The 21,879-nt window shown below is 47.3% G+C and overlaps 1 protein-coding gene across 1 annotated transcript in view; it reads left to right on the forward strand.

Annotated features, from left to right (window-relative positions):
- LOC135079465 (fibrillin-2-like) overlaps positions 1-21,879 on the forward strand; it is a 62,352-nt gene that overhangs the window by 31,834 nt on the left and 8,639 nt on the right. Inside the window, exons 28-48 of the mRNA XM_063974125.1 lie at positions 225-398; positions 1,146-1,312; positions 1,655-1,794; positions 2,132-2,248; positions 2,777-2,923; positions 3,789-3,905; positions 8,627-8,730; positions 9,077-9,338; positions 10,954-11,278; positions 13,503-13,736; positions 14,020-14,189; positions 14,508-14,709; positions 15,606-15,725; positions 16,303-16,460; positions 16,877-16,977; positions 17,789-18,028; positions 18,470-18,689; positions 19,216-19,389; positions 20,140-20,251; positions 20,675-20,992; positions 21,321-21,610. Of these exons, the coding sequence (XP_063830195.1) occupies positions 225-398; positions 1,146-1,312; positions 1,655-1,794; positions 2,132-2,248; positions 2,777-2,923; positions 3,789-3,905; positions 8,627-8,730; positions 9,077-9,338; positions 10,954-11,278; positions 13,503-13,736; positions 14,020-14,189; positions 14,508-14,709; positions 15,606-15,725; positions 16,303-16,460; positions 16,877-16,977; positions 17,789-18,028; positions 18,470-18,689; positions 19,216-19,389; positions 20,140-20,251; positions 20,675-20,992; positions 21,321-21,610 (3,892 nt within the window). The remainder of the gene's footprint in view (positions 1-224; positions 399-1,145; positions 1,313-1,654; positions 1,795-2,131; positions 2,249-2,776; positions 2,924-3,788; positions 3,906-8,626; positions 8,731-9,076; positions 9,339-10,953; positions 11,279-13,502; positions 13,737-14,019; positions 14,190-14,507; positions 14,710-15,605; positions 15,726-16,302; positions 16,461-16,876; positions 16,978-17,788; positions 18,029-18,469; positions 18,690-19,215; positions 19,390-20,139; positions 20,252-20,674; positions 20,993-21,320; positions 21,611-21,879) is intronic.

Consider the following 21,879-nt stretch of genomic DNA (forward strand, 5'->3'; position numbering starts at 1 on the left):
ATATCTTGTATAGTTTATAAATAATGGAGTGAGATCATCTATCCACCCTGTATTGTATAAACAAACTTCTGAGGTGCTCTCACCATCAATGTTACGACTTATTTTACTGGAGAGATTTTTTACTATCAACAGGGTTGATCCAACTTTATTATCTCATTTTTTTTGTAACGATAACAACGCCCAATCAGAAGGAATGTGAAAATTAACTTATTTTCATGCCCCAGGTGCCAGATCTTTGCGGAGCGGGCGAGTGCCGCAACACGATCGGCAGCTTCGTGTGCCGCTGCCCCGACGGGTACAGCGTGAAGCCCGAGCAGGGCCCCGCCTGCACCGACGACGACGAGTGCGAGCTCGGCACCTGCGACTGCCACCCCGCCGCCGACTGCATCAACCTGCCCGTGAGTACTTGTGCCGCGACACGATCGCAGCTTCGTGTGCCGCTGCCCCGACGGGTACAGCGTGAAGCCCGAGCAGGGCCCCGCCTGCACCGACGACGACGAGTGCGAGCTCGGCACCTGCGACTGCCACCCCGCCGCCGACTGCATCAACTTGCCCGTGAGTAATTGTGCCCCGACACGATCGCAGCTCCAGATTCAAAAGTCACACCCTCCCCAATCCGTCTGGTCAGTGTGGGGATTGTAGGCCAAATACTTCATTTGCTTTTGGCAAATTAGCGGGGATCGAGCTCTTGCAGCAACCGCCTCTGTGGTCTAGTGGTAAGACCACCTGCTTCAGACGCAGAGGTCCCGGGTTCGGTTCCCAGTGGGGGCAGATTTTTCTGTTCGGTTTGGTTGGTGGTAGGGCTTGTTCTAAGTCCGCCTGGCTAGCTACCACCATCTTACCTAAGTCTGTCGCCATAACAACAATGTTAACAGCATTGTTGTGTTCCGGCAGTTAGAGGTAAGATAGCCAGTTCCTACGTGGTTGAGGATTCCGGGTGAAGATCGCTTCCACCTTCGGCCTGATCATCATTTACCATCAGGTTAGATACAGGCCAAGAGCTTCCTCGTTGTGGATAAAACAAAAAGTTAAGATTAAAGGATCAGATGTCGGGATAAGGGTACCTGGCGTCGTGTCCATGATTTTCTTTCCTCTACCTCTTTCAATGACATTTCAGCATTGTAAATGGCCGTAATATGTTCCAGGGCTCCTTCCAATGCCGCTGCCGCGACGGCTGGCGCGGTGATGGAACCGAATGTGAGGACGTCGACGAGTGTGTGACCAACAACGGAGGCTGTCACCCTCGGGCTACCTGCCGTAATACTGACGGCTCCTTCGTCTGCCTCTGCGACACTGGCTACAAAGGAGATGGGTATGACACGAGTGTTCCTCTTTGTATATTCTTATTCATCCTCCAAACATTGCTGTCGATATGATATCCTGAAATGAGATGATGTGGAAAAGGTTCTCCTACTTGCTTGCGACTTAGCAAAAGGAGCAGATGTAGGTAATGCAAGGCCTCTAAAGGTTGTAATCGACAGACTATACACTCATCACTGACTAAACGTTGTTACCTACTAAGTACAGCGCTCTCGTGATGCAATTTTAATTTTGAACAGCTCGTTAAAAGTACCAGCAACTTTGTGTTTCTCTTCCCCCCATTTCTAGGAACTAGCCTGTGAAGATTACTGATTTGTATCACGTCTATGTCCAGATACTCGTGCGTGGACATCGACGAGTGCGCCAACGACCCGACGCTGTGCGAGAACGGGCACTGCACCAACACGCCCGGCGGCTACTACTGCGACTGCGACGTCGGCTTCACCAAGACGCCCGACGAGAGAGCCTGTCTTGGTACGCTTAGTATTATACCCTTAAAGACGTTGTTTATGGACTTTAAGACAAGGCAATAAGGCTATAGATATAGTGGAAACTGCCTTGTATCTTATGGTTTGGGGGAACCTTGGACCCCGGCCCTCAACAATATCTAGCGCTCGTGTTATACATGTGCTCATTACCATAAATATGTATCAATCACAATCAATAATAAATCATCCCACAAGTGCTGATGAATTAGAAGCAACACAACTTCTATTCAAAAAGCGTTTTGCTCTTAATACGGCATCACATTTACACGGTTCAGACAAGTGGGGTAAAGGAGACCACGTTTAAAACTTTTTTGTTTTTGCAGACATGGACGAGTGCGCGACTTTCGACAACGTTTGCGTGTTCGGCCGCTGCGTGAACACGTACGGCATGTTCAAGTGCATCTGCGACAAAGGCTACCAGTCTGATAACGTCGACGAATGTAAGTTTAACCCTTCAAATGCCCTTTCTAAATGTCTTCGTCACCAAAGTCATTCTATTATTGTCATTATTGTTAACTACTCTTGAAAAATAGGCTGGCAATAGTGACTGAGTTTCTTGCGCTGCTTCTTCTCATCACTGGTCCATTTATTGTCCTGAAGCAATGGTAGAGTTAATACTGGGACGTGTAAAAGTGCTTTTTAAAAGCTTACTTGCATAAATAAATGAGTTTCATGAGTTTTTTACTAATGCTCCTCATCACCGTTCTTCTTGTACTCTCATAAAAGACTATGGAGAGATTTCGGGAGGTTTTTGTAAATTCTTAGGTAGTTTAATCAGCTTTCGAGGTAATTTGCTAGTTTTGAACAATACATTTACTTCAATTTATTTATTTTGCCTTCAAAGCCACATTAATTGGAAGAACACATGTCTTGTATGAGGAAGGCATTCTTTGATTTGTTCACCTTTAACTTAGCAGAAAAAAATCTTCCCTTGTATATCTATCATAGCTGGCATTATTACGTTGCAGTGATGCTGGGCTTCAACTGCACGGACGTGGACGAGTGCAAGTCGCCGCAGTCGTGCCAGTACGGCGAGTGCGTCAACACGCAGGGCTCGTACGTCTGCCGCTGCCCGCCCAACTACGAGCTCGTCTCCGACGGCACTGCCTGCTTTGGTAACTTTCGTCTTCAGCTCATTTAGTCTCCATGAACACGATCGTCTCTAATGAAGGGTACTAGAGGCGAATAGAGGATTTGGCCCAAATTTTCAACACTAGTTAAAATAGGTTGGGGAGGCCTCATCATTATATCAGCCACAGGACGTTTACTGCTAAACATAGGCCTCCAATCCCTGTCCAATGATTTTCATATTGACCGGTTGGTAGCGGCTTGCATCCTGCTACTTTTATGAGGTCTTGTGGGTGGACGTCCCACACTGAGCTTTTTGGTACATCGCCTCCATTCCAGAAAGTTGCTGCCCCATCGGTCGTCAGTTCTGCGTACTATGTGCCCTGCCCATTGCCACTTCAGTTTGCTTATCCGTCGGGCGATGTCAGTGATTTTAGTTCTTTTACGGATCTCCTTATTTCTGATTCGATATCGTAGAGAAACACCGAGCATAGCCCTTTCCGTGTTGTGTAACTTTGTGCTTCTTTATAAGGTCTATTACCACCATCATCTGTCACCTGGGTGATCAAAGTGGATTCCAGTAGGCCTAAGATGCACGCCGTGATAACTTTTATCGACGCCAAAATGTATGGGCAAAATCGATAAAATAACGTGATAACCGCTTATCGCGGCGCGCATCCTAGGCCTACAGGAGACACTTTGGTGTCCTTTGATCACCCATGGTTGTGTCCATTTTGATCACCGAGGTGATCTTATCCATAGGTGATCAAAGGTCACTAAAGTGTCGCCAGGAGGCCAGTGGAATAGACCCCTTATAAGACACAAAGAGCATTTCCCTCTTGCCTCTGAGCTAGATAAAGCCAGAAGATAAATAGAATTGCCTTAACTGTGATATTTGATCTTGTATTGCAGACTCGCGCAAGGCGCGCTGCTACGGCGAGGTGCAGGTGCGCGCGGGCGCCGAGCACTGCCACGACAGCGACGAGCTGTCCGAGGACGGCACCATGGCCGCCTGCTGCTGCTCCGTCGGTCAGTGACAAATGACAATACTTCATGCTTAAAAAAACCCTTATGTCCAAAGGGTACGAGGTTCGAGACTATATTGATGACAAGGATGCGTGGTCAGTTCAGTCTGCACATATTTGATGTACTTAAATTTGGCTATTCTTACCGTTAGATAATTCCTGGCAATAAGTGGTGACTGAGTTTGTTCCGGCGTTTCTTCTTAGCACTTGCCATATGTTTGTCTCGAAGCGCTGGTAGGGCCCAAAAGATAAGGAGACATGTAAAGTGCCCCATAAGGGCTACCTTTTTTTTTATATATTTGACGTTCATAAGTGCCACTTGTGGTCTAAACTGAATAAATATTTTAGATTTTGATTTTTGATTTTGCTTGTGGTCTTCTTATCATATCGATGTTACGGCTAAAGATAGTTGTGAACATAAACTTAAGATTAGCCGGCTAAACTTAAGTTTATCTTCGAAAAGCAGCTAAAGTTCGATAGCATGTTAGTTTGCGTCGTGATATTCCATCTTTAGCCGGCTAATGTGCACATTAGCCAAAACGAAACGGCTAAAAATGTATTCGAAGGGCGCGACAGGCCGGCGGAGGGCTTGAGGGGACGGTGGGGAGACAACGCGCGCGCAGTTTTATTTTGTTTTATTTTGTAATTTTACTTAAATACCTACAGAAGATTCAATTGTAATGACCAAATGGTTCCTTATTATTTTATTTTAATGATTAGGTAGATATTGTTTTAAGTGATTAATATTTTGTTATTGTAATTATTGTAATTTTGAATACCTACATAAAAGTATGTGTAATGAAAGTGATTATTTAACACGTTCCGCTGCGGTAACAGCACATACAGTAAAGGTGGAATTCATTCATATTATGGCAGTACGGGTCTCGCCGTAATCAATCTAAAAATCACTACGGCAACAACCGTCGATTTTACATTAGAGTTTCATAGAGAGCAGACTTGTTGTTGCAAAATATTGTGAACAACAGTACGGGTATAGGTGTATGAAACATTTATGTGAAGATTGTTAGTGTCATAGTAGACTGGAGTACAGCGTCGGAACGTGTTAATAAAGTTTTCGTGTCAAAATAGTAAACATAATTACATTGTTTCCTTTTCCATTTCCTTCTACATTTTTAGCCAAGGGCCTGCGGTTACACTTAAGGCCGGGTAGCAGAGAAAATGGCGAAAATGAGGTTTTCATTTTTCATTTTTGAGGTACTAAACAGTAAAATTAAAGGCTAAGATTTTTATTGGGCATAGTTGAGGATATTTTCTAGGGCTATTAACGGATGGAAACACGATTTGATGAAGTTGACTCGATAGAATAAATTCCCAAAGTTACCTCTATTCGTTTTCTATTTATGGTTTTATTTTTAAAATAAGCGATTTGAGTTTCTAAATCTTTTACTAAACTAAAGTTCAGAAATAACTTGAGGGCTTTTAACGGATGAAATTTTTATATTGCGTCTTATTTAGTTACTATGTTAAAAAATGTGGAAAAAATCGTCCATGACGGCTTGGACAATCTCAATCAGTCGCGCGGTGGCGCTTACGGAGGACGGACGCGTGCCAGTTTTTTGGCCGTGACAGTTCGCGATTTGTCAATATTTTTGACAATGATGACTTTGATGAGTCACAGTATAATAATATCAGTGTTACTGGAGAAAGCTTAAATTTTTGATAATTAAGAATTATCAATTTTGTCTACCTATTGAAATTTAAATCGTTCGCATCCTTTTAAACGAACTCTACTCATGATACATAGTACATTCCTCAAATATGAGACAAAACCAATGAGTTAAAATTACATTTTAATAGTACCTACATACAATCGTCTTACACTCTTTAGAAGAGCACACTGACACAAATAAATAATAAAAAATACTGTCTAAGGTCTGTAGCTAAAGGTTTAAGCTGTAAGATAGAAGAATCTTCTAGCCAAAAAGATGGCAGATGCAGCAGATGTCAACGGATTTAAAACTGCAGTTCATATGACTTCTTGTAGACTTGAGTCTCTAGAGCGTCCCTTCCTCCACCATGCGTAAGAATGTTTCAAAAATACTGTCTAAGGTCTGTAGCTAATAAGGTCTAAGCTGCAAGATAGAAGAATCTTCTAGCCAAAAAGATGGCAGATGCAGCAGATGTCAACGGATTTAAAACTGGAGTTCATGTGACTCCTTGTAGACTTGAGTGTCTAGAGCGTCCCTTCCTCCACCATGCGTAAGAATTTTCACAAAAATACTGTCTAAGGTCTGTAGCTAAAAGTCTAAGCCGTAAGATAGAAGAATCTTATAGCCAAAAACATGGCAGATGCAGCAGATATCAACGGATTTAAAACTGGAGTTCATGTGTATCCTTGTAGTTTTGAGTCTCTAGAGCAGTGGTTCTTAACCTTTAAGTCATGAGGGACCATTTTACCAAATTTCTGTCTTGTCAGGGACCACCTCATAATCGGTCAAAACCAGTTTGACTGCAAAAATCAGTTAAAAGTGGTTTTGACCAAGGTGTGCAAGTGCACATCGTAGACCACTTGGAATGGCTCCAGGGACCACCAGTGGTCCGCGGACCACCGGTTAAGAACCACTGCTCTAGAGCGTCCCTTCCTCCACCATGCGTAAGAATGTTTCAAAAATACTGTCTAAGGTCTGTAGCTAAAGGTCTAAGCTGCAAGATAGAAGAATCTTCTAGCCAAAAAGATGGCAGATGCAGCAGATGTCAACGGATTTAAAACTTGGAGTTCATGTGACTCCTTCTAGACTTGAGTCTCTAGAGCGTCCCTTCCTCCACCATGCGTAAAAGTTTTCCAAAAATACTGTCTAAGGTCTGTAATAAAAGTCTAAGCTGCAAGATAGAAGAATCTTTTAGCCAAAAACATGGCAGATGCAGCATATATCAACGGATTTAAGACAGGGAATCGCGTATTCGGCCACGAAAGTAAGACTGTTAAAATAAATTAGATTTCTTGAAATCTCTCTTTTGCGCAAAGCCACATCATTTATATTTACTGTGGTTATAAAGGTGTACCAGGGGTACATGCTACACCTTTTTATTCGATTGTAAGAGTACTGGTTTACTCACAAATCCGTTTTATCAGATTTTTGAAATCTTTTAATTACACTGGTGTTTATCATTCAAATCAATGACTAATGTTTGAAATAATTTGGACATATCAAGGTCTATCATTGGTATTTTTTTCAAACTTCTGCGTTGAGCCATTTACGAGATCTGGGACATCACAAAACATTACCCCAGCAAAATAACAAGAGCTATCTATCCATGTATTTGGTTACGGGATAGAACGACTTTCAAAAAAAAATTTGCCAGGGTAATGTTTGAAACGTTGCCCCAGCAAAATCTGTTTTTTCCTAATAACTTTAAAACTATAATTTGAACGAATTTTGCTATTAGTGGACAAATTTTTGCTCACGATGGACTAATTATCTGCTATAATCTCGACTCTCTAAAGCACAACATTTATAAAAACTTTGCTGCGGTAATGCACTCCAGGTAACCGTGTGTGATGCTCATTGCTCATAGTAATTTTCAATACAGAGCCCCGTACATACGTTATACATAAATTATGGAAAGAAAACACCCAGACCAATACAAACAAATATGTATGCAATTTTAGTATGATATTTTTATTTATTAATAAACAAAAAGACTGAACAAAATTGATGCGTGTACTGATTAATGTAATTAACCTCATGCAAATTTTCGTGAATTGCAACAACTATAATTTATTATCCAAGCTCTAAATAATCGCTACTACGAGTAACTGATCATAAAATGTTTTTCCAATCGCTCAAGCTCCCGAGGATCTACCGATAGGTCGGGTGACGTAATCTTGAAATTCTTTTAGCCGGCGCGGAACTTCCGGAAGGTCGGGTGACGCCACGCCTCTTTGAACCGTGTTTACTTTGGCAGTTATATTCTATATTTATTCGATTCTAAAATATATTCCCAAAAATTTTGAAAGTTGTTTTAATTTGTATCACTTGGATATGATTTGTATTAGAAAGTGCTGTGAATGTGGCACTTGAACGGAAGGAAGTCAACCTAACCTAACCAACTGCGTATTTCTATACTGTGTAGCCGCGAGAGCTCTTTGGCGCGCTGTCTTCGGCGAAGTATTGCGCGCGCAGATTTTGACAGCGCGAAATACCTACTTTAGCAGAAATACCAAGCCTTAAGTTTAGCCGGCTAAAGATAGAAGAAACTAACATTAGCACCTCGTCGAAGATAAACTTAAGTTTAGCCGGCTAATCTTAAGTTTATGTTCACACCTATCTTTAGCCGTAACATCGACAACAAACCTACACAGTGTCAGCCCAAAACTTCGCCACAAGAGTGGCGCTGTCAGCAGCATTCATTAAATCCTCCTGCGTGCAGTTGCTTGGGCACTCAGGGCACGACATCATGTACTTCATCGACTGGGGAACAAAACCGCACCTAAACAGTTTGTCCTTACTACGGCCGACCTGTGTCCGAAATCTATTTAAAAACTTCCAGGTAAGCCAGGGGAGCTCTTGTCCAGGCGAAGGACTCTCAGACATAGGGACAAAATGGCAGGGAAGATCAGCTCTCTCACGCCATAACCTGTCTCTCTCTTTTGACTGATCGTCATGAGTGACACACTTTTTACAAAATTGCTTCGCTTGTGGTAAAACTATGATTGTGTCACTTGACATTATGATACTGAATAGTCGTGTTCATGTTTTACAGGTGTCGCATGGGGCAATTACTGCGACCTCTGCCCAGAGCCGGGAACTGAAGCGTACAGACAACTTTGTCCTGGAGGCCCTGGCTACCAACCTGTGCTTGAACCGGTATGTTTTCTTTGATCACATTTATCTTTGATAGTCTTTGTATAATAAAATAGTTAAGTTATCATTATCACCATCATTAGCCAGTTGCTGATTACTTCAAGACATAAGATTTCTCAAGGAGCATCAAATAAATTTTCCACTTTTTTCATCCATATTGCCAGCTATCTTCTTGAGTTCTTCTTTCCTTGCTATATTTGCTGAGATCTCCGAAACCGATAACCGAACGTTGTGTCGGTTCTGCGACTGATATGGTTGATACACTACCACTTTAGCTTGCTTCATCTTTGGTCTATATCCAATGTCCATTATTTTTTCCTCTTCTTCATATACCAATTTCCACTTCCAGCCGTCATACGTGGTAACCCTGGCCGACATCGACGAGTGCGAGCAGCACCCAGCGCTGTGCGAGCACGGCACGTGCACGAACACGTTCGGCTCGTTCGTGTGCACGTGCGGCGACGGCTGGCAGCTGACCGACGACGAGCGCAAGTGCGTCGACGTCGACGAGTGCGCCGTGCCCGGGGTCTGCGGCCCGGGCATCTGCCGGAATCTACCCGGGTCTTATGTCTGCCTGTGCCCGGAGGGATATGTGCCCATGCCTAATAACAGTGAGTGCATACCTCTACTCTACCATGAAGATGCATAATTATTATTACTGACGGGATTTCTACCATGTACCTTAATTTTGAGTTTCCGATATTTCGGCACTGTTGCAAGCGCTACGATCACGGAGTAACTGAAGAAACTTGCAGGTGAGATGTCTGCCCATAACATCTCACCCGCAAGTTTCTGACCATGAAAGTTTGAAACAATATAGCACAGTCTTTTATTTTGCCTTAGAAACGGACATCCCTGTTTTATTAATTCAATCGTTAGATATTACTATTATGTATAAAATTGATGAAGGAACTAGTAGTTGTATTTGCTTAGTTTCGAAGAAATATTCGATATTGTGATTTTATAAAAAAAAACAGTTTTAGAAACATATTTTCTAAAAAAATTACATTAAGTCAGAATTTTGTAAATAAATTTACCTATCACTGTAACGTCTACCTTTATGCAATAATAAATGGTTATTGCTGCAGTAATTTAGGAATTATTTAATAATTTATGATTTTCAGAAAACATTTTTTTCTCCGTTGTCCTAGAAAATTGGCAGCTATATTTACTTTATATTGATGCATGATATAATTATCTATAATACCTGAAAATATTACTTGCCTATCCCGTGGAAGTTGGATGATACGACTAGAAAAATTTGTCAAAAGTAATATTGACTAAGGCCATCGGTCAAAACCACTATTAACTGAAATTTGCAGTCAAAAGTGGTTTTGATCGATTATGAGTTTTGACTGCAACATATATATCGATGTTTCGAAAACGATAGGATTTCCAATAAGCCGCCACAAGTGAAGAGAGAGAGTTCAGAGTTGGCCCCTCTATAATTATCAAACTCGACCCGACAAATTAATAACTGTAAAAGCAATGAATTTCAATAGTTATCTAACAAAGGCATTAAAACCGTATTGTTACGGACGGCATTTAAAAAACTAAAAAATATTTAGATGACAACCCTATTTACATATTATAAATTTTCTAAACTCATAGAAATTAAAATATCTTCGAACTTCCACGGGATAGGCAAGCAATTATAGCAATTATATCATGCATCAATATAAAGTAAATATAGCTGCCACTTTTCTAGGACAACGGAGAAAAAAATGTTTTCTGAAAATCATAAATTATTAAATAATTCCTAAATTACTGCAGCAATAACCATTTATTTTTGCATAAAGGTAGACGTTACAGTGATAGGTAAATTTATTTACAAAATTCTGACTTAATGTAATTTTTTTAGAAAATATGCTTCTAAAACTGATTTTTTTTATAAAATCTCAAAATCAAATATTTCTTCGAAACTAAACAAATACAACTACTAGTTCCTTCATCAATTTTATACATAATAGTAATATCTAACGATTGAATTAATAAAACAGGGATGTCCGCTTCTAAGCCAAAATAAAACACTGTGTATAGGTATGATTATGAAGATGCAATTTATTTTTATTTGCATTTGGGACTTACTGGGACTTAACTTGTTGAGTTACTAAAACTTAAATTGGTGGTCAAACTGTACTGCTGTGCAGGAGTCGTACTTCGTCGTTGGATCTTTCGACGGAATCAAGAGATGATATTTTGTACCGTCATCTTTGTCCTTTACAGAGGAGTGCGTCGACGTCCGCCAACGGCAATGCTACTTAGAATGGGACGCGGACAACAACGAGTGCTCGAACGCGGCCGGCGCGGCGCAGACGCGGCGCGTGTGCTGCTGCTCCGTGGGCCGCGCGTGGGGCGCGCCGTGCGAGCGCTGTCCCGCGCCCAGCGAGCCCGCCTACGCCGCGCTGTGCGGCGCGCGGCCCGGCCTCTACCGCAACCCCGTCACCAACGAGACCAAGCCCATCAACGAGTGCGACATCATGCCGCAGCTGTGCAAGCCTGGTACCTGCCACGATACTCCCACCGGGTTCACTTGTGGCTGCGACCATGGGTACGTACTTACCTGCTACCCTGATACACCTAGGGACATTCACCGTGCGAGCGCTGTCCGGCGCCCAGCGAGCCCGCCTACGCCGCGCTGTGCGGCGCGCGGCCCGGTCTCTACCGCAACCCCGTCACCAACGAGACCAAGCCCATCAACGAGTGCGACATCATGCCGCAGCTGTGCAAGCCTGGTACCTGCCACGATACTCCCACCGGGTTCACTTGTGGCTGCGACCATGGGTACGTACTTACCTGCTACCCTGATACACCTAGGGACATTCACCGTGCGAGCGCTGTCCGGCGCCCAGCGAGCCCGCCTACGCCGCGCTGTGCGGCGCGCGGCCCGGTCTCTACCGCAACCCCGTCACCAACGAGACCAAGCCCATCAACGAGTGCGACATCATGCCGCAGCTGTGCAAGCCTGGTACCTGCCACGATACTCCCACCGGGTTCACTTGTGGCTGCGACCATGGGTAGGTACTTACCTGCTACCCTGATACACCTAGGGACATTCACCGTGCGAGCGCTGTCCGGCGCCCAGCGAGCCCGCCTACGCCGCGCTGTGCGGCGCGCGGCCCGGTCTCTACCGCAACCCCGTCACCAACGAGACCAAGCCCATCAACGAGTGCGACATCATGCCGCAGCTCTGCAAGCCTGGTACTTGCCACGACACGCCTACTGGCTTCACTTGCGGCTGCGATCATGGGTACGTCCTTACTTCGCTGATACTCTTAGGTACATGCTCCGTGCGAGCGCTGTCCGGCGCCGAGCGAGCCCGCCTACGCCGCGCTGTGCGGCGCGCGGCCCGGCCTCTACCGCAACCCCGTCACCAACGAGACCAAGCCCATCAACGAGTGCGACATCATGCCGCAGCTCTGCAAGCCCGGCACCTGCCACGACACGCCCACCGGCTTCACTTGCGGCTGTGACCACGGGTACGTACATGTGTCCCTGACTGTACCTAGGTACATGCTCCGAGCGAGCGCTATCCGGCGCCGAGCGAGCCCGCCTACGCCGCGCTGTGCGGCGCGCGGCCCGGCCTCTACCGCAACCCCGTCACCAACGAGACCAAGCCCATCAACGAGTGCGACATCATGCCGCAGCTCTGCAAGCCCGGCACCTGCCACGACACGCCCACCGGCTTCACTTGCGGCTGTGATCATGGGTACGTACCTGTGTCCCTGACTGTACCTAGGTACATTCGCCGTGCGAGCGCTGCCCGGCCCTACCGCAACCCCGTCACCAACGAGACCAAGCCCATCAACGAGTGCGACATCATGCCGCAGCTCTGCAAGCCTGGCACCTGCCACGGTACTCCCACCGGCTTCAGTTGCGGCTGTGACCACGGGTACGTACCTGCGTCCCTAACTGTACCTAGGGACATTCACCGTGCGAGCGCTGCCCGGCCCTACCGCAACCCCGTCACCAACGAGACCAAGCCCATCAACGAGTGCGACATCATGCCGCAGCTCTGCAAGCCTGGTACCTGCCACGATACTCCCACCGGCTTCACTTGCGGCTGTGACCACGGGTACGTACCTGCGTCCCTAACTGTACCTAGGGACATTCACCGTGCGAGCGCTGCCCGGCCCTACCGCAACCCCGTCACCAACGAGACCAAGCCCATCAACGAGTGTGACATCATGCCGCAGCTCTGCAAGCCTGGCACCTGCCACGATACTCCCACAGGGTTCACTTGTGGCTGCGACCATGGGTACGTACCTGCTTCCCTGATACACCTAGGTACATGTTCCGTGCGAACGCTGTCCGGCGCCCAGCGAGCCCGCCTACGCCGCGCTGTGCGGCGCGCGGCCCGGCCTCTACCGCAACCCCGTCACCAACGAGACCAAGCCCATCAACGAGTGCGACATCATGCCGCAGCTGTGCAAGCCTGGCACCTGCCACGACACGCCTACTGGCTTCACTTGTGGCTGCGACCATGGGTACGTACCCGTACCACAATCACACATAATATAGCTGGGGTGTAGAAACCGGGTTGCGCTTAGACACGAACCATAAAGCACAATTATTATTTCCCCCTACACCCCATCCACAATTTAGATTCTAGGCGCTAGAAGAGCAGCAGTTTGAACGAGGGAGATGAACACTAAGCTAAGTTTGTTAAGAGGATGTGATGCTATTGTCTGGTTGTGCTAGTTTTTACGGAAGAAGAAACTTTCAGATGGATTTTAGGGCTGACTTTATTTAAATAAGGAACTAATTTGTTACAGCTACGAGCACGACAACACGTCGCACTTGTGCCGCGACGTGGACGAGTGCGCGTTAGGCCGCGCGCGCTGCCGCGGACTGGCTCAGTGCGCCAACGTGCCGGGCTCGTACGAGTGCCGCTGCCCGCCCGGCTACCGCCTCACGCCCAGCCTCGACGAGTGCGAGGACGTCGACGAGTGCGACGACGAGCGCCTGTGCGAGCACGGCGACTGCAAGAACACGCTCGGCTCATACAGGTGCCAATCACCATCATCATCTCAGGCATAGGACGTCCACTGCTGAACATAGGCCTCCCCCAATGCTTTCCATGTTGCCCGGTTGGTAGCGGCCTGCGTCCAACGCCTTCCTGCTACCTTTACGATGTCGTCCACAAAGTGGACCACCTTATGGGTGGACGTCCCACGCTGCCAATATAGCTGCGTTTTTTTATCAGTTGAACCAATTCCATAGTATGGTACAGTGACCGCTACGAGAAGATGTGACTTTTCGAAGATAACCAATAACATGATGTTTCCTCAGATGCGACTGCCAGCCCGGCTACACGCTGCGCGACAACGCGTGTCGAGACGTGGACGAGTGCGCGCGGCCGCGGCCCATGTGCCGCAATGGCACATGTGAAAACCTGCCCGGCTCCTACGCCTGTCACTGCGACGAGGGCTTCAAGCCCGGCCCTAACAACGACTGCATTGGTAAGACTCTCTTGTAATTTCACCAGAAGACTGAATCTTGCGTGACTGATGATATTGTGATATTACGTGGTAGGTATATTGAGACATAGTAACTGGTTGACAGTCAGTCGTTTTTTCGTGATTCTTTTTCTCTGGTCTGGTCTGGTCTGGTCTGGTCTGGTCTGGTCTGAAGCTATGATGTAGCTTGGGGACAAGTATTTGGACCAGACCAAGGAGCTTTTTTCAAGAATCTCTCGTTTAAGATAATGACAGTTATAGTTATAGATATTTAGATGAGAATTTAGGAGATTCCACCTTGCACTTTATGTGACGTTGCAGACATCAACGAGTGCCGCGAAGGAGGCATGGTGTGTCGCAACGGCCGCTGCCGCAACACAGTCGGCTCGTTCCGCTGCGAGTGCGCGCCCGGCTACGCGCTCACGGGCGACGGCCGCAACTGCCGCGACGTGGACGAGTGCTCCGAGGAGCCGCACCCCTGCGGCCGCGAGGGCTCGCCGTCCTGCACCAACACTAACGGAGGGTGAGTGTGCGAGGGAGACAGATGCCGCAACACGGTCGGCTCGTGCTACGCGCTCACGGGCGACGGCCGCAACTGCCGCGACGTGGACGAGTGCTCCGAGGAGCCGCACCCCTGCGGCCGCGAGGGCTCGCCGTCCTGCACCAACACTAACGGAGGGTGAGTGTGCGAGGGAGACAGATGCCGCAACACGGTCGGCTCGTGCTACGCGCTCACGGGCGACGGCCGCAACTGCCGCGACGTGGACGAGTGCTCCGAGGAGCCGCACCCCTGTGGCCGCGAGGGCTCGCCGTCCTGCACCAACACTAACGGAGGGTGAGTGTGCGAGGGAGACAGATGCCGCAACACGGTCGGCTCGTGCTACGCGCTCACGGGCGACGGCCGCAACTGCCGCGACGTGGACGAGTGCTCCGAGGAGCCGCACCCCTGCGGCCGCGAGGGCTCGCCGTCCTGCACCAACACTAACGGAGGGTGAGTGTGCGAGGGAGACAGACGCCGCAACACAGTTGGGTCGTTCCGCTGCGAGGGCTTCCACGAGGGCTCGCCGTCGTGTACGAATACTAATGGCGGATGAGTTTCACGAAGAATACCAGATAGACAGTAATTCCCCAGGCAACTGCTACGGTCTGAACAATGGACTCTACTGGTCCCTTAGTAAGAGGTCGACGGAAGCATCTGGAACTATGCCTGCACCTTAGTAGCCTGTGCAATGCAGGTGCACGCTCTCACGCATCTGGCTTGCTGACTATTCTCTCCTCCGCTGTTGCCAATCCTTAGGACACTTGTCAAACTGTCTTGATTGCATTTGCAGCATTTTGATGAAACGGTTCAAAATCACTTGGAAGAACAAAGCAGTTCCTTATTCCATACAAAAAATAGCTTACTTATTTTCTTTTCAGATATGAATGCTCGTGTGGAGAGGGCTGGCGTCTCGTGGGAAGACGCTGCGTGGACAGAGATGAGTGCAAAGAGGTGCCGTATGCCTGCGCCGGTGGCGAGTGCAGAAACTTTAACGGAGGGTGAGTCATCTGTTCTGTTCCTTCACTCAGCAGGGGGCGTATTGAAAGGCAGTGTCAAGGCATATGACATGCAGGTCATGGTTTATGCTCATTGAAGTTCTTTAAGTATCATGGTATACGGATCTGAGACGTGGTCGCTTACTATGGGCCTCATAAGAAGGGCTAAAGAGCGATGGAGCGTGCTATGCTCGGAGTTTTCCTGCGTGCTCGAATCAGAAATGAGGAGATCCGTAGGAGAACCAGAGTGACTGACATAGCCGCTAAAATCAAGTGGCATTGGGCGGGGCACATAGCTCGGAGAGCTGACGGCCGCTGGGGCAGGAAAGTTCTTGAGTGGCGACCACGAGCCGGAAGACGTAGCGTGGGCAGGCCTCCCACTAGGTGGACCGACGATCTGGTGAAGGTCGCGGGAGGTGCCTGGATGCGAGCGGCGCAGGACCGGTCTTTGTGGAAATCCTTGGGGGAGAGGCCTTTGTCCAGCAGTGGACGTCTTTCGGCTGAAACGACGAAGCATCAAGCACAGTTGCAATGCTTTCTTTTTTGTCTGTTTATAAAACGTTGTTTTATCTTCTATCAGATACGTGTGCGACTGCCCCGTGGGCTGGCGCTTTGACAAAGCAGCTGCTCTGTGCGTAGATGAACGCACTGAGATGTGTTTCGACGAGTGGAGCGGCGGCCGCTGCCACCGCGCGCGCCCGCTGCGCCTCTCGCGACCCGAGTGCTGCTGCTCGGAGGGTACGTATGCCCTTAGCATAGGGTTCAAATTCCAGTACATAATAATATGCTCTTGGCATAAGGGTGAAATTCCACTGTGGAAGTTTTAGGTACATTGTTGTGTTGACGACTGCATATGGCGCAGTCAACAAGCAGAATAATATTTTTTTTACATCGTTAGTGAAAAACGCAATCCGATGATTCGTGGAGGACAAGAGTGACACAAGCTGGTGGTGGTAGATGCTTGTTCGAAACTGTATACATGGAGCAGCATCGTTTCACATCATGCCGCATTTTTTTTGGAGCATTTCAATTCCCAAGTCATTCGACATACACATTGCAATGTGTTTCAAACAATATTATTAGTCAAACCTTTTATATTTAAATAATAGGCTTATCTTTAGTATTTTGTACCTGAACTACACACTTAATTTTAGGTGCTGCTTGGGGTACTTATTGTGAGCGCTGTCCTGCACCGGAATCTCCGGAATTCCTGCGCATCTGCCAAGGCGGCATGGGACGTCCTAATATGACACAGGTAACATTTTTCATTCATTGTCTAAGCTCAGGATTCATGTAACAATAAACACTTTTAAACTGCCTTAGACTCGCGCCAGCAAAACTAATTAGTTAAACTGCCCTTCATGATGTAACGAAATGATTGAAGATGGTTAACGCTATCGCTAAAGTCATAAATTATACGCGTAAGTATAGTTACCGAAAATTCTGCGTCAAGTTGAGATTCCGGGTACGCTCATTCACATTAATTAGCATCTGTATCGCTGTCGACAGAACAACCGTAATTCCATGCTCAAAGGAAATCATTTGGAGGGAATGGAGGGATATGTCCCGATCGAGAGGCTTTCAATAAGGGACGGCGAAATGCGCGCGCGTCCCAAATTAATGTCGTGTGTTTATAATGAATAAAGATAAAAATACCTTGCCCTCTTTACGCTCCCCTTTTATGTTGGGGATTTATGATCCGATTTTAAATTTTCGTTCTGGTAATGGGTGTAAATGAATACGTATGACTGTGCGTTGAAATATAGATTTCTCCAAAATATGTGATTTTTCAGCTTTCAGAAAATATAGGTCTCATACGATATGATCATATGAGCCGCTTGTTCGTTGAGTTTAAATCGATCTTATTAAAACTGTAACTCCCAGAGTGTTTATCATGATAATGTCCAATGTTTTTATGCCTACCATAATGCATGAGCCCGTCTGGTCAGCGGTGGGAGTATAGGCGAAATCCTCTAGCCTCTGGAAAATTAGAAAGAGTTGTGTTCCTGTAGTGGAGACTAAACGACCTGATGATGATGATGATGACGTCACTGTTTAATACACAGGACCTGGATGAATGCAAAGTGCGTCCCGACGTGTGCCGCGGTGGTCGCTGCGTGAACACTGACGGCTCGTTCCGCTGCGAGTGCGCCGACGGCTACATTCTCGACGCGGCCGCGCTGACTTGCGTTGACGCGGACGAGTGCGCGCTCGACCCGCGCATCTGTGGCAACGGGACCTGCACCAACACTGATGGAGGGTACCAGTGCACTTGCAACCTTGGCTTCACGGAGGGACCTGAACACGTGAGTCCATTATGATCGTTATACTGTATACTTTGCTCATGAGCACGGACGGCTCATTCCGCTGCGAGTGCGCCGACGGCTACATTCTCGACGCGGCTGCGCTGAACTGCGTAGACGCCGACGAGTGCGCGCTCGACCCACGCATTTGTGGCAACGGGACCTGCACTAACACTGATGGAGGATACCAGTGCACTTGCAACCTTGGGTTCACGGTGGGACCTGAATACGTGAGTACATTGGGTTGTGGTGGTTATATTGTGTCCAAGCTATTGGAGTAAAACATTGGCACTTCTTAGCACTCTTCCCTTTTATTCCAGTCCAGTTGTTTATGATCTTGTCAGAATGTTGGATGTATTTTATGAAATGCTCGTGTTCTGGTGCTCAAACACTGAACAGTTTAACCAAGTTTGCGTTGTAGTCTAACAAGACCTTCGTTTGCAGACATGCGTGGACATCGACGAGTGCGCAGAAGGCCGGGCCTCTTGTTCGTTCCGCTGCCACAACACGCTGGGCTCGTTCCGCTGCACGTGCCCGTACGGGTACACGGTGGCGGCCGACGGCGTGCACTGCCGCGACATCGACGAGTGCGCCGCGCCCGACCCGCCCTGCCCGCACGCGTGCGAGAATATCGTCGGCTCGTACGTCTGCAAGTGTCCTGAAGGTTAGTTCTTCTTCTTCAAATCCTTCATTAGCATACGAGTATTTTACCCTTTTCAGGAATTTCAGGTCGCTTAATAAATATAACTTGCCGTACCACACTTCTTCAGTCAAATTACTTTGAAGCCTAGAGTTGTGGAGTGTGGAGGCCCTGGCTAGTTGTAAAGATAGGAATGGAATGATCTCTTCATTTTCTTAGCAGGTTCCTCTGTCACCCAACACACCTACTGCTGACGTCACTGTTACAAAGCCAGCCATAGCTACACAGCCGTGGAGGGAAGTCAAGTGCTGCAATGTCGACGGAATGCACCCAAATCGTTAATAGCGAACGATGATAGCTCATAGTCAAGAAGAACACCTTGTTTAAGAGCTAAATGCTGTCAATTTGGTTTAAAGCGAAACATGATTCAATGCTATATGTCACCAACCAACGGCCTACGTTGATTCAATTAAGACGTATCCTGTCTAACGCCCATTCCGACAATAAGTAAAGAAGAAGATGCTTCATGAATCTCATGTGTCTATCACAGGCTATCGGCGAACATCAGCGCTACACGACGCGCCCGACGCGTGCGAGGACATCGACGAGTGCGCCGAGCGGCCGGAGCGCTGCTCGCCCGGCGTGTGCATCAACACCGACGGCGGCTTCGCCTGCGACTGCGACGCCGGCTTCGAGCCCAGCGATGATGGGACGGCTTGCATCGGTATGTAGGAGAATGGCATCTATTGTCGCTCCATAAGATACTGCAGTGTTCAGCGTCATGTAGTACATGTGTACAATAAATTAACTACCGTCACACGCTTCTGAATCGTATGAAGACTTCGAAGATTGCATAGGATCAAAATCAAAAATATTTTATTCAGTTTAGACCACAAGTGGCACTTATGAACGTCAAAATATAGTAAATAATAAAAAAAGAAAAGGTAGCCCTTATGGGGCACTTTACATGTCTCCTTATCTTTTGGGCCTTAACAGCGCGTGAGAAGTTACAGCACTGATTTTTTTTTTAAAGATTATTAGTAATTATAATAGTCCCGTTAGCCCCTTGTACTAACTAAGCTAAATGTGCTTGTATCACGAGTGAGCTCACCACAATAGCCGCCGCGGCGGCGTGGACCGAACCCGCGTTTCCCGTATCACGGCCAGTCCGACCCCTTCACCGTTCGGCTAACGTGGTTTCATAGTACTAGATACTGCAGTACTCAGCGTCATGTGCTGTCGTCTGTACAATAAATTAGCTACCGTCACACGAATAACGCTTCTGACTCGTATGAAGACTTCGAAGATTGCATAGAGAAGTTAGAGCACTGCTCGTTGTACTAGGAAAATTTATTTCAATCTTCTAGACGTTTTTGGTCCATTTGCATTCTCTGCCTTCTTTCGGACATTCAAGTCTCAACCTAACTTTATTTTTCCATGGCAAGTCAAATAAAGATACTGATATCCTTTTCAGATCATCGAACGGGAATGTGCCACCGCTCGCTGGTCTCCGGCCGTTGCACCCCAGAGCCGTGGCCCAGGAGGATCGAGTCCTCTACGCCAGCACTACCTGCACACGTCACTAAGTAAGCGCAGATGGAGTCTTATGGACCAACCGCCTCTGTGGTCTAGTGGTAAGACCACCTGCTTCAGGCGCAGAGGTCCCGGGTTCGATTCCCATTGGGGGCAGATTTTTCTGTTCGATTTGGTTGGTGGTAGGGCTTGTTCTAAGTCCGCCTGGCTAGCTACCACCATCTTACCTAAGTCTGTCGCCATAACAACAATGTTAACAGCATTGTCGTGTTCCGGCAGTTAGAGGTAAGGTAGCCAGTTCCTCCGTGGTTGAGGATTCCGGGTGAAGCTCGCTTCCACCTTCGGCCTAATCGTCACTTACCATCAGGTGAGATACAGGCCAAGAGCTTCCTCGTTGTGGATAAAGAAACAAAAAAAAAGGTTTTGATTCAAATATTCTGAGTTATTAAGTGACTGACTCCAAAAACTTTCTCCAGGGCTCAATGTTGCTGTACTGTCGGCGCGGCCTGGGGTCCTGAATGCGAGCTGTGTCCCGCTCACGGAACTGCCGAGAGAGCTGAACTCTGCACGGTCACCAATCTCGGCGGAGGCGGCGGCGGCGGTGGCACCGGCGGCGGCGGCGGCGGTTTCGGCGGCGGCTTCGGCGGCGGCAGCGACCACAAAATCGGAGGCGGACACGGCGGAGGAGTCATCGGAGGGGACGGCAGGTTCCCGGACATATTCGGAGACGTCGACGAGTGTGCGGCCATGCCTGGACTCTGCGCTCCGGGCAGATGTGTGAACACGATTGGCAGGCGAGTTGTGATAATTTATTTTTTATGACCTTTTCTTGGATGTCAACTAAAGACCTTTTCTTTCCCAACAGCCATCAGCTCTACTATTCTATTTCCATTTACTTTGGACTAAAAGTAACTAAATAATGTACCAGTCTTGACTCTAGCCCCCAACAAGTGGACAAATGAGACAGTTGTAATTTCGAAAGACCTTAGCTACGGCGTTTTACTTGTAGTGAAGAGCGATCAAAAAGTGCCACTTGTCTAGGGGGCAGTTTATTTGTTGTGTAGTATCGTATGATTTTTTCTTCATAATAATTATTCTTTTGATTTATATCCTATCTTCTAGTTTCCGCTGCGTATGCGGCCGTGGCTACAAATCAGCGGGCGACGTGTGCGTGGACGTGGACGAGTGCGCTGTGCGTCCCAAGCCGTGCGCACAGGTGTGCCGCAACACCGAGGGCTCGTACGAGTGCGCCTGCCGCGCCGGCTACGAGCTCGACGACGACGCCGACTGCAAAGACGTGGACGAGTGTGCGCGCGGAACGCATACTTGTCAACAGACCTGTACTAATACGGATGGGTCTTATGAATGCTCCTGTCAAGAGGGATATGAGAAACGTGGAGATGCTTGCGTAGGTCAGTATACGAGAGCAGTTATATTGTTAGACCCATAGCTGGGCACCGTTAACCAAATAGTTAACTTCGTTAATCGTTAAACCGTTAATAAAAAAATTAACTTCGTTAAACGTTAAAACGTTACATTTCACAAGATTAGACTTAACGCAAGTTAACGTTAATCGTTAATCCGTTAACACATGATAATAAAACAAAAAAAATAATTGTATGCAAGGTTCAAATAATTTCGAAAGCTATATCTGTATCGCGCATGGAATTTATTCCTCTTT

Source organism: Ostrinia nubilalis, chromosome 16 (assembly GCF_963855985.1).
Source record: "Ostrinia nubilalis chromosome 16, ilOstNubi1.1, whole genome shotgun sequence".
NCBI lineage: Eukaryota > Metazoa > Arthropoda > Insecta > Lepidoptera > Crambidae > Ostrinia > Ostrinia nubilalis.